Raw genomic sequence first — 12,747 nt, forward strand, 5'->3', positions numbered from 1 at the left:
ATTCAAATCGTTGCCTGCATTACAAAAAGCCGATCGCTGACTGAAATCCTTCTTTCTACCAGCTCGCTCCCTCCTACGCAATCCCCTCGTTCAACCTATAGGCTCTGATACCAACTGATACGTTCGTTTCCTAATTACTACAGCAGATCACGGGAGTAGCACCACAGAATATCCTCCCAGCCAACCTTGCTGAAGCGTGAGAGCTCACAAAGAAATCGAAATCCAATCACGTGAAAAGCCCATTCTCCATCTCTCACTAACTCCAACAAGCCCCATCTCCCTAGATGGATCTAGATGCCACATGTCATCATCATAGGGCCTTTCCTAATGCATCTTTTTGCCCCTCTCTTGGGATACTTTAATTTCCTTTGCCCCTAGGCACGTTTCTTGCATTAGGCCCTTAGCCTTAGATCCACCTAGTCTGGTGCTATCAGCCCTCACCTAGGACCTTGACATTAATTCCCTCTCGATCATTTACATGAAGCGCAAACAAATATATTACCAACATAGATCCTTAAGGGAAATGTCAACTGATTCTTCCGAGGTCATGCTACCTCGGCTAGAGCGTAACACCATTTGGCTGCCAGAACCTCCGATTGCCACATGACATTCTGATGTGGCACTACGCCTGATGACATGGCACTGCACTAACTGACATGGCGCATGTTTTGCTAATTGTGCAAGCTTGCCTGTGTGGCCGTCAGTCCACATGGACCTGCACCTACTGACCTGGCTGCCTGCATGGCAACCTGCGTGGACTGTTGACGTGGCGATCCACGTGGCACTCCAGCATGCCAAGGGCTGACGATGCCTGCGACAATAGGACATGAAGCGTACATAAGATTGAGGAGCATTAGAAGCTGTCTCCCCTATATAAAGGCCCCATGGGGTAGCTATCAAAGGCACTTGAGAAGGCCACTGAAGCCTACTGAGGAGTAGGCAGCAGAGGACTGCTAGGCAGAGCTAGGAGAAGCACAAGAGCTCTCAAGCAGCCCTTTGCTACAGGTGACAGGATCTCTGTTGGAATATATCCTGAGCAATAAATTGGGAGATATTTGGTGTTTTACTATTGTTTTAGTTGTCCTTCGTGTTTGTGAGTTTAACTCATGCACACATACTTTATGACATTGGATCTACATTAGTGCCTCCTTTGGTTCAAGATTCTTTTGTTGGCTCTCCGCTCCGTGAAGTGTGCCTTGATTCTCCCACATGGTATCAAAACCAGGAGGTCCAAGGAAGTGAGACACGAGAACCAAAAATGAAGGCAAAAGCTAAAAGCCAAGAGGTGTATGCCTTGATTGATCAAGCTATCCAATTCAGATATTGACTTCCCTTCCAGCCCCTCACCCCCCTTTAATTCCCCCTCCTAAACTACCGCATTGCTGCTCTACCAAAGTTTATAAGGATGGATAGCTTTGCGCCCTTCTTCTCACAGGAAGTTCAGCAAGAAACTTGCAGAAAAAACAGCAATGCAATATGGTGAAAGGAGAAAACGAGAGAAGAAGGAAACAGCTCAAACAACAGCTGAAAATGACATCAACAACCACCGCAATCGCAACAGCTTGCAGATGGGATAGTATGGCTGTGCAGAAAGCCCGCAGCCACAAGCCTATTCTATGGAATGACTGGAGAGAGGAAATGACATATATTTATAGGCTAGACAACCCCCTCCACCTGCTACTGGCCAACACAGATAAAGGCCAACGCACCTCCAACAGATAAAGGCCAACGCAGACATGGTCTTGAAAGTGGATCAGCCCAGAGAGTGGCCCAAACCCAAGCCCCTCCTGGAATAGACAATGGTATCGACCCCAAATGTCATAGTAAACTGGACAAGTAGATAGGAAGTGCTGCTCTGTCTCTACCTCTCCTAGAGTGCAAAGCCTGCATATCCGCTGCTCTCTAGTTAGGCCCAAGGCTCTTCTTGACTTGATCCTCAGCTGATGAAACAAGACTCTTTTCTATCCAATGGCAATCCTCAGTGCATGTGAGACACGTCTGTCCTCCAAGTACGGGGGTCTAATGATCACTCCGTCCTCTGATACTCTAAGGAAGTGATCACGATAGAACTGGATCTAGGTAGGGAAGTCCTGGTCCCCTCCCCAAGTCCGTGACGTGTATAGCTCGAGGAGATCTAACCGTATGATAACGGTTGATCTCGAAGAGATCTAACCGTATGATAACAGTTGATCTCATCTCGTGGGATTAGGGAGGATGGGGCATCTAGGTTATACTCAAAGGGCGAGAGTCGATCAATCTCAATACCTTGACTGGACAACCATTTGGATATACATGCATACTAGGCCATGCTGACCCCTCTAGTCGTCTAGATGACTCTAATGCCAGTCTTGATAATCTCCACCTAGGTAGAGCCCAAATTCTGTGAAGAAAGTGACACAAGAACAAGCAATTCACATGTGGAGGTAACCAATACAGCATTGTGGGATCAGAATATTCTAATAATTGATCTCAAGTTAAAGGGTAGCCTCATTCGAGGCGTAATTATAGACAGTGGATCAAAAACAAACGTTGTTTCTGAATCTATCAAGCAACTACTCACACTTAAGCATCTAAAGCCTTACCCCTTCCCTGTCAAAATAGTTGATCAAAGGTTGATTGATCCTATCATGAAGCTTAAGGATGTCTGCATAAAGAATACAGGGTGTACATTACAGTTACTTTCATTGTCATTCAAATGAAAGATAATAATACCAAATGGTCAAAGTGTTGCATGGCTGCAAAAGTGATGAGCGTGACTATCAAAACACCAAAAATGTATATTAAAGTATCAACAAAGCTATATACATTCAAGAAGCGCCTCAAATCAAGACACTATAGCTTCAAGATGGTAGGCCCATGGATTTCAAAGAAATTCGATGTTAATGTACCTCTTCGCAATAGCTATCTAGAGCCTCGGTGTTCAGAATTACAGAGTTGAACAGCCTAGAGCTATCAACTCTATCTAACTAGCTGCATAGAAATATTACTATTGTTGCGCAAAAGAATTGATGTAAACTTTTTGGGTGCCTGGATTTAAAGGAAATGTACCAACATCATTTGTTAGGCGTCAAAAGATGCATTGCACAGCTTAGAAGAGCTGGCACTCCCTTAGGTCTCACTTGTGGTTTTCGTAGATTTGAGACACTATGCCCATGTTATAGTATGTCAGCCCTCGTAAGCCTCATTGCCATTGAACACATTTCAAGTGTGCTTGACTCCACTGGTTGTTTTCGTCTTGGATCATGCTCACTAATTTCTCTATTCAAAATTAAATTTCTTGTCCCCTCTATTCTTATCTTGCAGCTTACTCATACTTTGACCAACTTCAATTTTGTCTAGTGTCTTGCAACCTTCTGTTCTACCATTGAAAATGGATCCCCATAATTCTGGGGATAAGACACAATTAATCACCCATGGCATTGATAGGACAGGTAGAGCAACAAGAAAACTTGTATAGCAAGGGAAACACCCAATGATACAAGAGAGGAACTGCTCCAGTGGATGCTAGAAAAGGGAGGAGGCTGGCCCTACAAATAGGGCAGCAAGTACACCGATCTAGGGGCCTGTTCTTGCCGGCCCAAGTAGAGTAGGGTCTGGCCGACCTAGGGCCGACCTACTGGTCAGCTACCCCAGGCCAAGCCAGCCCTATATAAGGGCATGCTACGCGCCTAGGGTCTACCCCAAGGCTGGCCCTACCAGCCCAGTGACTGAACTTTAAAATGCCCTGGAACTAGCCCTCAAAAGGGGCCTCTAACCTCTTCCTGTCCTAGCCCGAAAAGAGGCAGGCACACCCACAATAAGCCCTCTCTCTAGGTCTAGCCATGAACACCTGCTCTGCAACGCATGGTGTGCAAATGATTTAAAGAAGCCGGCTAATACAGATGCCACCATGGATCCTCCACGATGGAAGTGTCCAAGGAGAAAGCTCTCAATAGCCTGGATCCTCAAAAAAGTGCCACCTCAAACAGCAAAGAAGTCGTCTTCTCTTGTCATTTCCCAAGCCAATCGCACTGAGTTCAATGGAGTAGTATGAATTGTGGAACACACCACGTTCAGTATTCAAGCAATGAACTCACCACATTTAGGAACCCCTGATAATGAGCTGAACTCCTTAGTCCATAATCACAACACCAAGCAATGAACCGTAAACACATCTAGTCCATAGCTATACAATCCATAGCTATACACTATCAACTTGCCTGCCAGAATTTCAACTTATTAGGGCCAGAAGCATCCCTCTCTCCCACCCAACGTCCTCTCTGGATGTGACCCGTTGGGGGAGACACCTCAATGTCAGAAAGCTGGTACTATCTTGTGGCACTTCACAGTCTTTGCTGCTGCTGCCTAGGAATCTCCTTAGTGGTCAAAGTCTGATGACAAGTCTTGACCCTAAGACTTACCCTTGGACTTGCAATGCCTAGCAGACCGTAAGGCACAAGAGACCATGTCATAAGCCAGAGGGAGCTTGATGAGAATAAGTGCTGCCAATTGGAGAGATGTCACGGCAGCTCCCATGGACAAAAAATGTCATGGATGACCTTAGCCTTCATCAAGAGGGGCTGCATAGTACTACTGCTGGAGAACTCAAGATTGTAAATCTTTCCCATTAGAGCAACAGCCCTCATTGCTAAGCCCCTTGCATAAAGGTCCTCCAATTTGAACCATACCTCAAACGCGCTTGTCAATGTCTACACTGGGAAAGAAACCTCCTCCGTGATGGTGCGCACAAGGACAGAATGTGCCTTTGAGTATGTCTTCCCAACCAACAAGCTCTTCCTGAAACTCATCCTCCTGATTATGGATAAACCGAATCTTGAGATGTAGTTTCCACTGAGCGAAATTTGCTCCATTCAACTTGCTCTTTTCATTCATGCACGAGGGAGCCATAGAAACTTGATCTGCCTGGAACTATTCCTTCCTCAATACCTCTGCTTCTAACACTGACAAAAGAAACGGCCCCTACCGGATCTATATGACCTTGGTCAAGACACAAGCGATGGTTTCATCCATGCACAATGCAATAAGAGTGGGTGGAAAATGGGCCAAAACGATACCCCCTGATTACCCTTTCGTCGACCACGCCCTACGCAAACCGTATACCTCCTTGACATCGACACTCCTCACCTGCTCTTTCTGATTGCATGGGCTAGAGCTCCTCAAAACAGCCTCCAATAGCGTAAAGAGATGTCACCTTGCCGTGAGACCTCCAGACGGAGCCTAACAGCTCCTTATTGCCTCAGAATGGACCGTAGGGACTGGCTTTGCAGCCAAAGGAAGGGTGCTGGAGCTGATCATGGAAGGGACAGACCAAATCACAGTAGTAGATGGGTGGAAAACTCCCTCAAAAACAAGTCACAAGGCCTCGTGACTGGTCATGTCTATCACTGCCCTCTCTAGGTTCTGCACCAAACTAAGGGCTGATACCATGTGAAAGTGATGAAATGGGCGAAAGCATGCAGCACAGAGAGAGACAGAGAGACAGAGAGACAAAGAGAGAGAGAGACACACACACACACACTTTTTTTTTTTGTGAAACTAAGAACATTATATTATGAAACATCCATTTTACAACAGGGCAGTGCTCGAGAAAAGAGCCAATGCTCTATCCATCAGAAACAGTAAAAGAAAAGCTGAATGCAAGAAACATCCAAATCTTCCTCATGCAAGGCATCATATAGGGACTGCCGCAATGAGGCCCGGAAGAACTCATAAGGGTGCTGAAGAGATGAATTCAGAAATGCATGATTTCGCTGTAGCCAGAGGGTCCATAAGGCCCAGTATCTGATCCAATGAAAGAAAAGAGAATACTGTGACAAAGAAGCTGATAATCTACCAAACATCCAGCAAAACCTCAAGAACCTGTGTGCTGGAAATCTGAGAGAGAAAAAATAGGAGATCTTGTCCAGAAGGTCTCTAGAATATGAACAAAACCACAATAAGTGCTGAATACTCTAGGGAGTATGATGACATCTTGGACAAAGAGGAGAGGCAATCCTTCTTTGAGCAAATTTCACTCCCACTGGAAAAATACCAACAATACATCTCCATAAAAAGAGTCTCTGCTTCAATGGCATTTTCAACTTCCATACTTCCATATCAATTTCAATTTTCCTTTCCACCAAGTCAAAGACTTATTCAGATGCCAAAGAGAATTTGCATGATGAGCAATCCGTGGAGGAGGTAATATCAATCGATAAGCCTGTATGGAAGTCAATAGATGCAAAGGCTGAGAGGATAATCCTGGACTTGAAGACTGAAGATGCCAATCTTGAAGCCTGTCTCTTACTTCCAATGTTGGAATCGGAAGCAAAGGGAGTAAGAGATCTGCAATAACTTTCCATATGGGTCTATGATGCATCTCAAGATTGTAGTGTTGGCAAGCTGCCGGAAAAGAGAGAATATGCCCCTGAGTATCTACCACATCATCAATGAACCTGATGCCCAACTTCATGAGATTGTAAGCTCTGATTGGTTGTTGTACAGCAAGAGGAGAGTAAAAAACGGCACTCCAATGAAGGCTTTCCATTCGAAGTGATGAAGCTATAGAAGCAGGATGGGGAGACCATTTGATGCAAGAGAGCACCTACTTCCAATCCTGAATCAAGGCAGTAGAAAATGGACAACCATGGTATTTTACCTTGAAACTTGCCAAGTACTACTTCCGATGGATCAACTAGCCAATGCCCATATGCAGTTGTGCGCATCTGGCCACACAAGAATGCCAACATAATAGACCATGGCTGCTCTTGCTGAAAAAAATCCTTGAGCATAGTGATCTTTCTTGCCAACACATGAAATTTGATGTTTAGAATATTCAAACCACCATGCATTCTTGGTGAGCAAAGCAGGTCCATTTTGACCAACCTTAAAGCTTTTTTATGAAGTTTAGTTTTCCAAAAAATCTCCATGGCTTGAGACATTAAAAAAGAGAGATCTCGAGATGACCAATGTAATAAAGGCAGGTAAAACTAGACGTCAGCTAAAACAATGGACTGGACAATTGGAAGCCGAACATGCAAAGGCCAAGTGGAGATCTTCCAATATTCTAATTTGTCCTGAATTTTCTTAAATACCCAAGACATTTGTTGCTTATTTCTGATTTTCCAGCCAATTGGATAACCCAAATGTCTTACTATGTTTTCCGGATGAATAATCTGGCCTAGCCAAAGGAGAGCATGCCAGTCGCAATGCGTGAGAGGCAAGAGTTTTGATTTCTAAAAATTAATTTTTAGACCAGCTGCCAACCCAAAATCAGAAAGGGTATCCATCAATAAGCGAAGCTCCAAAGGACAATTCTTAAGCATGAAGAAAGAATCATCTGCATAAGCCTGTGCAATGAAAGGCCGTGAGCCAAGAATCTAAAGCCCCACTAGCTGTCTAGTATCAACCAGATGATCCATATAAAGAAGCAAAGGATGTGAAGCAATAGCATAGAGCAAAGCATTGAGAGGGCATCCCTGTCAAACTGATCGTCCCACAGAGAGAGAGAGAGAGAGAGAGAGACACACACACACACACACATAGAAAGAAAGATAGTTTATTAAAGTCTTCGGAAGACCGATGGGTCTATGAGACTGTGAGAATCCCGATACAAACAAACTGTGAGGGTGGAGCTACTAAACAAGCATCCATACCAATGCAAAATGCGAAAAACTAGTGCCAAGTACTACATAGTCATGTCAGAGTGATCGACTACACATCAGTATAATAATCATCATCATCCTCATCGGTGGATGAGACAGCAGAAACAGTGTCGGCGATAGAGTGTTGTCGGCTACTCACGGGCGTGGTCTTGTGTCATCTCCTGGTCATAGCTCTACGCCTAACAAGGGCTATGGTGACCCCTGTCGATTGAGCCCTGACTATGAACAAAGGGGATATCCCCAAGTGTAATATGTGAATCAACCCTCTGTCTGAGCTATCGTGTCGCTGGCTCAGGATTCCAATCATGTCGAGGCCTCGTAGTATGGGGGTCCACATGCTCTGGCTAGAAGAACTCCATGATCGAGCTCTAAGAAGGGCCAACCAAGGAGGATCTCTGCTCATGTCTCCGTGATCAAAGTAGACACTCACCGTGCCTGACTGCCTCATGGATACAAGCCGCCAAGTATCCACTCCCCGTGCCAAACAGGTGGGTGACAAAGGACACCCTTGTTTGATCCCAATAGTGCTCATCAACTCCTCTGTCCACCCCGACCCTGCTCGGACTCTGACTGAGACTCTCTCGTAAAGTGCCATGACGGCCCAAATGATTTGTTGGTCACACCCCAAATCCTATAGGCGTTGGAGGAGGCAGGCTCTTGGAACCGTATCAAAGGCTTTGCGAAAATCCACAAAGCAACAATATACCCTCTTCCGTGCCCTCGCTTGCTCGATGATACACCCGAGTGTCAGAATGTGATCCATAGTCCCATGATCAATGACCGGGTTGACCTCATGTAACAGGAGAGAAGCAAACGACGCGTCCATACTGTACTGGAAGGGAGGGAGTTTATCCATATGGAGCCCCAGTCGCTCAAACCATCTCTCTGTGCGTGCATACTAGCATCACTGGTCACCTCTTGCTGATAGTGCCATAGAGGAGGACAGTGCTAGCCATGGTAGTCTACTACGCCCAGAAGTGTAATCCCCGTACTCCCTGACTGGATACAAATACGTGATGATCTGAAATGCCGCATCTAGCTTTAATGGGGATGACCCAAACTCACCCTGAATGATGAGAGAGAGAGAGAGAGAGAGAGAGAGAGAGAGAGAAGAGACACTGATAGAGGCAATGATAATTGTGTATATAGCAATGGAAACACCCAAGGATACAAGAGAGGAATTGCTCCAATGGATGCTAGAAAAGGGAGGAGGCTGGCCCTCTAAATAGGGCAGCAAGTACGCCGACCTGGGGCCTGATCTGACCGACCCACGTAGTAGGGCTTGGCCGATCTAGGACCGCCAACCTATTGGTCGGCTACCCCAAGCCAAGCCAAGCCCTATATAAGAGCCTGCCAAGTGACTAGAGTCTCGCCCAACTGGCCCTGCCAACCCACTGATTTGGGCCTAAAATGTCCTACAGCCAGCCCTCTAAAGGGGCATCTAAGCTCTGCCTATCCTAGCCTAAAAGGGGGCGGGCACACCCACAAATAAGCCCTCTGTCTCTAGGTCTAACCGTGAGATACCTTATAACACAAAGATATGTCATGTTTCATATAAAACTTGAGCATATGCACACATTTCAAGAACAAGCACATTTGAATGAGGCATCCAGATGCGTGTTTTTTGACACTCATGTGCAAAACCGGTGGTTAAAAAAATGGAGAAATGTGTCCCAGACCATGCAAATGTTATTTGATGGATAAAATATTTTGCATGAGCCTTGACGTGGATTAGATTAAGGCCATGCAACTACACCTTCGTCATAAGGTGAGTGACTATCATGATATTTAAACTGCACAATGTGTGGTGTTTTTAGAGGATGAGTTTGGGCATGTTCTTAGATTTATATATAATGCATAGCAGGGACTAGCTACTGTGGCATCCCTGTTGATGTCATCAGCACCCAACAGTGGGTGTAGACCATAGTATAAACATATGCTCTCACACATACAAATCCACACACCCACACATACTTGAGCATCCATTTATATAAAGGTCTTCGAACTACATTTCTGTCAACAATCATTTCTGTCAACTACTACTTGATTCTCCTATATCATTTTTAGTTCATCATTATGTATGGAAGAATGAGAAGAATAAATAGACTGAACATCAAGTCACTTACGTTCCACCACAACCTCCTAGCAATTCTGAGCTGATGGGGTGAAATGGAAGCTCACAAATAGCCACCTAAAGAGACAAGTAAAGATGTCAATGGGTAAGAACATGATGAAGAAAAGAAAAAAAGTACGATTATGGCCTAGAAAAAGGCAAGGAAAGAATCAGAAACTATCAGTCTCTCAGCAATTAGAAACATATTGCAAATGTTAAACTATAATAGAGGGTTGAACCACTCAAGTATCCACATGTTACAAAAACACATTGCAATACAAGACTCTCTCTCTCTCTCTCTCTCTCTCTCTCTCTCTCTCTCTCTCACAGGACACACAGATCACTCTGGGGGACCTCCCGTCATTGTTTAGACCCGGGATACGTCCCACGGGAGTCACAGTGGCTCTGGTCTTGCGTCGAGCCTCGTCCAAGAGTCCGAGATGCACGGCACCCCTTGATGGGCGCCAGCATCGCATCACCGGCTATGCACCAGCCAGGGCAATCATGGCATACGGAGGATTCCGCTCCGCTCCAGTCCTTTTCTTTTCATTGTTACATCCACATGTATTTGATTATGTATGATCAGACATAGGATTCAGCACAGGTGATGATGCTCCTTTCAGTAGCTCCATCCTTACTGTGATTCGTATCAGGTTTTCTTTCAGTCTCATAGACCCATCGGTCTTCCGAAGACTCTAATAAAATTTCTTTCTTTCTTTCTTTCTCTCTCTAACATGCAACGGTAATCTGATCGTGTAATTCACAGCAAGACCTTCTTTAAACCTTTAGCGAGGAATTAGCGTTGTTTACCATAGAGAGAGAAAGGAGATGAGGGTAGAGAGAGAGTAGAGTCGAAAACCGATTGCGTCCCTGTATCCATTGAGGACCCCCTCCCCAATCAGGGGAGAATTTGCATTATACTTGGAGAACTGAGAAATACAAAGAACATGTTGGAAAGGTCACCTCCCCATCTGTAAGCCCCCATATGAGGAGAGCATGGGGGGGGTGAACCTAGGGTTTGAGTGTCTGTCACATGGGCATATGATTGGATGCCATGTGGGCAAGAATCAAAGAGATGGAGGGTACCTGGAGCTAGGATGGATCTGCAGCAGCAAAATGGGAAGCAGTAGCCAGCACAAGGAACCCGGGATAAACAGCAATCACATGGCACTGACATCTACAGGGTGTACGGCTCTGTACGGAACTGGGAGAGGGCCTGGCAGAGGCACAGTTATGGCAGGATGTGCAGGCGCAGATGTGGAGCAGCAAATATGGCTGTCAGTGGGCAGAAGGCAGGCCTTATATAGGCTGGATCCCTGCCTTGAATGGAGGGCCAAAGGCCCTGGAAGTTTGGGCCATAAAAGCCCCGGGTTGTGAGCCCTTATAGGGCTGGACCAGCCACAGACTGGTCGGCCAGTCTGCTGCAGGCTGGTCGGTATTTTTGCCAGCCCCCTTGGGGCCTATATAAAGAGGCCATTGGGCCTCATTCATTCATCAGTTGCAGCAGCAGGAACCAGCAGGATTGGAGCAGCCAAGCAACCCTCTCTTGGGCCTATATATCAGGAGGTGAAGAAGGTGACAAGGAGCTGCAGACTGAGAGCTGGGAGAGCTGCCCACCTAGGCTGGTGCAAAGACAGCAAGGTGGAAGGGATCTGGACGGAAAGTCTACAGAAGCTCGAGGTGGAGCATGCGGGCTCGAGTCTAGAGATAGCCAGCAGATAGGAGAAGGACCTTGTGGTAAGATCAGAGGACCACATCATTGGTGGGACTCTAGATCTGTCTCTTTTGTATTGTGTCCATAGTTGTGGACGGAAATATATATTTTGGTGGTTTCTCTATCTGGTTGGTTCATTGTCTATTGATGAGTCTGCACACCTATTGTATGCACATAAGTAAAGAAGTCTGTGATTCCACACCCACACCGCACACTGTGTGAGCTCCTGGGCATTACTATAAGTCTTCCGCTGCGTGTACCCTCTGTTTGGTCATTTCTAACATGGTATCAGAGCCCAAGTAGGAGGCTCACAGGTGTGGGAGCCTGAAGGCAGGGACCTTGCTGAAGGACGACCCTGATTCAGAAGCTCTTGGGAATCGACTTCCACGACTGGAGGATTGTGCCCTTGCGAGGAGGAGGGTGACTCAGGTTCAGTCAGGTGTGTTCAGAATTCTGGTCTACTGCAATTAAGTTTGGTTGACTTTGTTGTGTGGTATAAACAGTTGAGATGTCAACCTCTACAGCCTCTTCAGCCCCTGCTTTCCCTTCCTCCTCCCCCAGTTTTCTCTCTTTCACTATCCCTAACTTTGGAGAGTCTGGGAACCTGGACGGGACTAATTACCCGATCTGGAAAGTGAAGATCCGGAGTCATTTAATGGCTCGGAAGTTGTGGAAGCTGACCACAGGAGTGGAGTTGAAGCCGGAGGACATGATGGACAGGAAAGGGGAGATACTCATGGTAGTAGACAGAGAGGAGCTTGAAGCTTGGGAAGACAGAGATGCCCATGCCCTGGCAATAATCATAGGGACTACGGCGGACTCCGTTCTTCCACATATCCAGCTGGCCGAGACATCGGTAGAGGCGTGGGCCACCCTGAAGGATTTATACGAGACGGACAACACCTCCTCCCGGATTGTGCTTCTTCAGCATCAACTCTACAATCTTGATATGGAAGAAGGAGATATGGTACATAGCCATTTGACGAAGGTCAAGGTGGTGAGGGATCAGCTGGCAGTAGTTGGTCAGAAGATAGACTCATGCCATTTGGCCTTGATGGTACTAAGGAGACTGCCTCGGAGTTTCAAGAGCTTTGTTACGGCTATGACAGCAGGACAGAGGACCAAACCTCTGACATTTGAGGAGTTAGGTCCATTACTACTACAGGAGGAAGCTCGGGAGAAGCTCTACAACGAGGACAAAGACGACAAGGCGATTCCCCTGCAAAGGAAAGGGCAAGCCTAACAGTGGCAAGTCCAAGAAAGACGACGAGGGGACT

At 46.2% G+C, this 12,747-nt stretch overlaps 1 protein-coding gene across 1 annotated transcript in view; it reads right to left on the bottom strand.

Annotated features, from left to right (window-relative positions):
* Nucleotides 1-12,747, bottom strand: part of LOC147893134 (glutathione-disulfide reductase) — a 147,235-nt gene that overhangs the window by 113,848 nt on the left and 20,640 nt on the right. The window contains exon 2 of the mRNA XM_087387095.1: nucleotides 9,770-9,834. Coding sequence (XP_087243221.1) covers nucleotides 9,770-9,834 — 65 coding nt within the window. The remainder of the gene's footprint in view (nucleotides 1-9,769; nucleotides 9,835-12,747) is intronic.

The sequence above is a fragment of the Dipteris shenzhenensis genome, chromosome 16 (genome assembly GCF_047967505.1).
Source record: "Dipteris shenzhenensis isolate YYH24624 ecotype China chromosome 16, Dip_SZ_1.0, whole genome shotgun sequence".
Lineage (NCBI taxonomy): Eukaryota > Viridiplantae > Streptophyta > Polypodiopsida > Gleicheniales > Dipteridaceae > Dipteris > Dipteris shenzhenensis.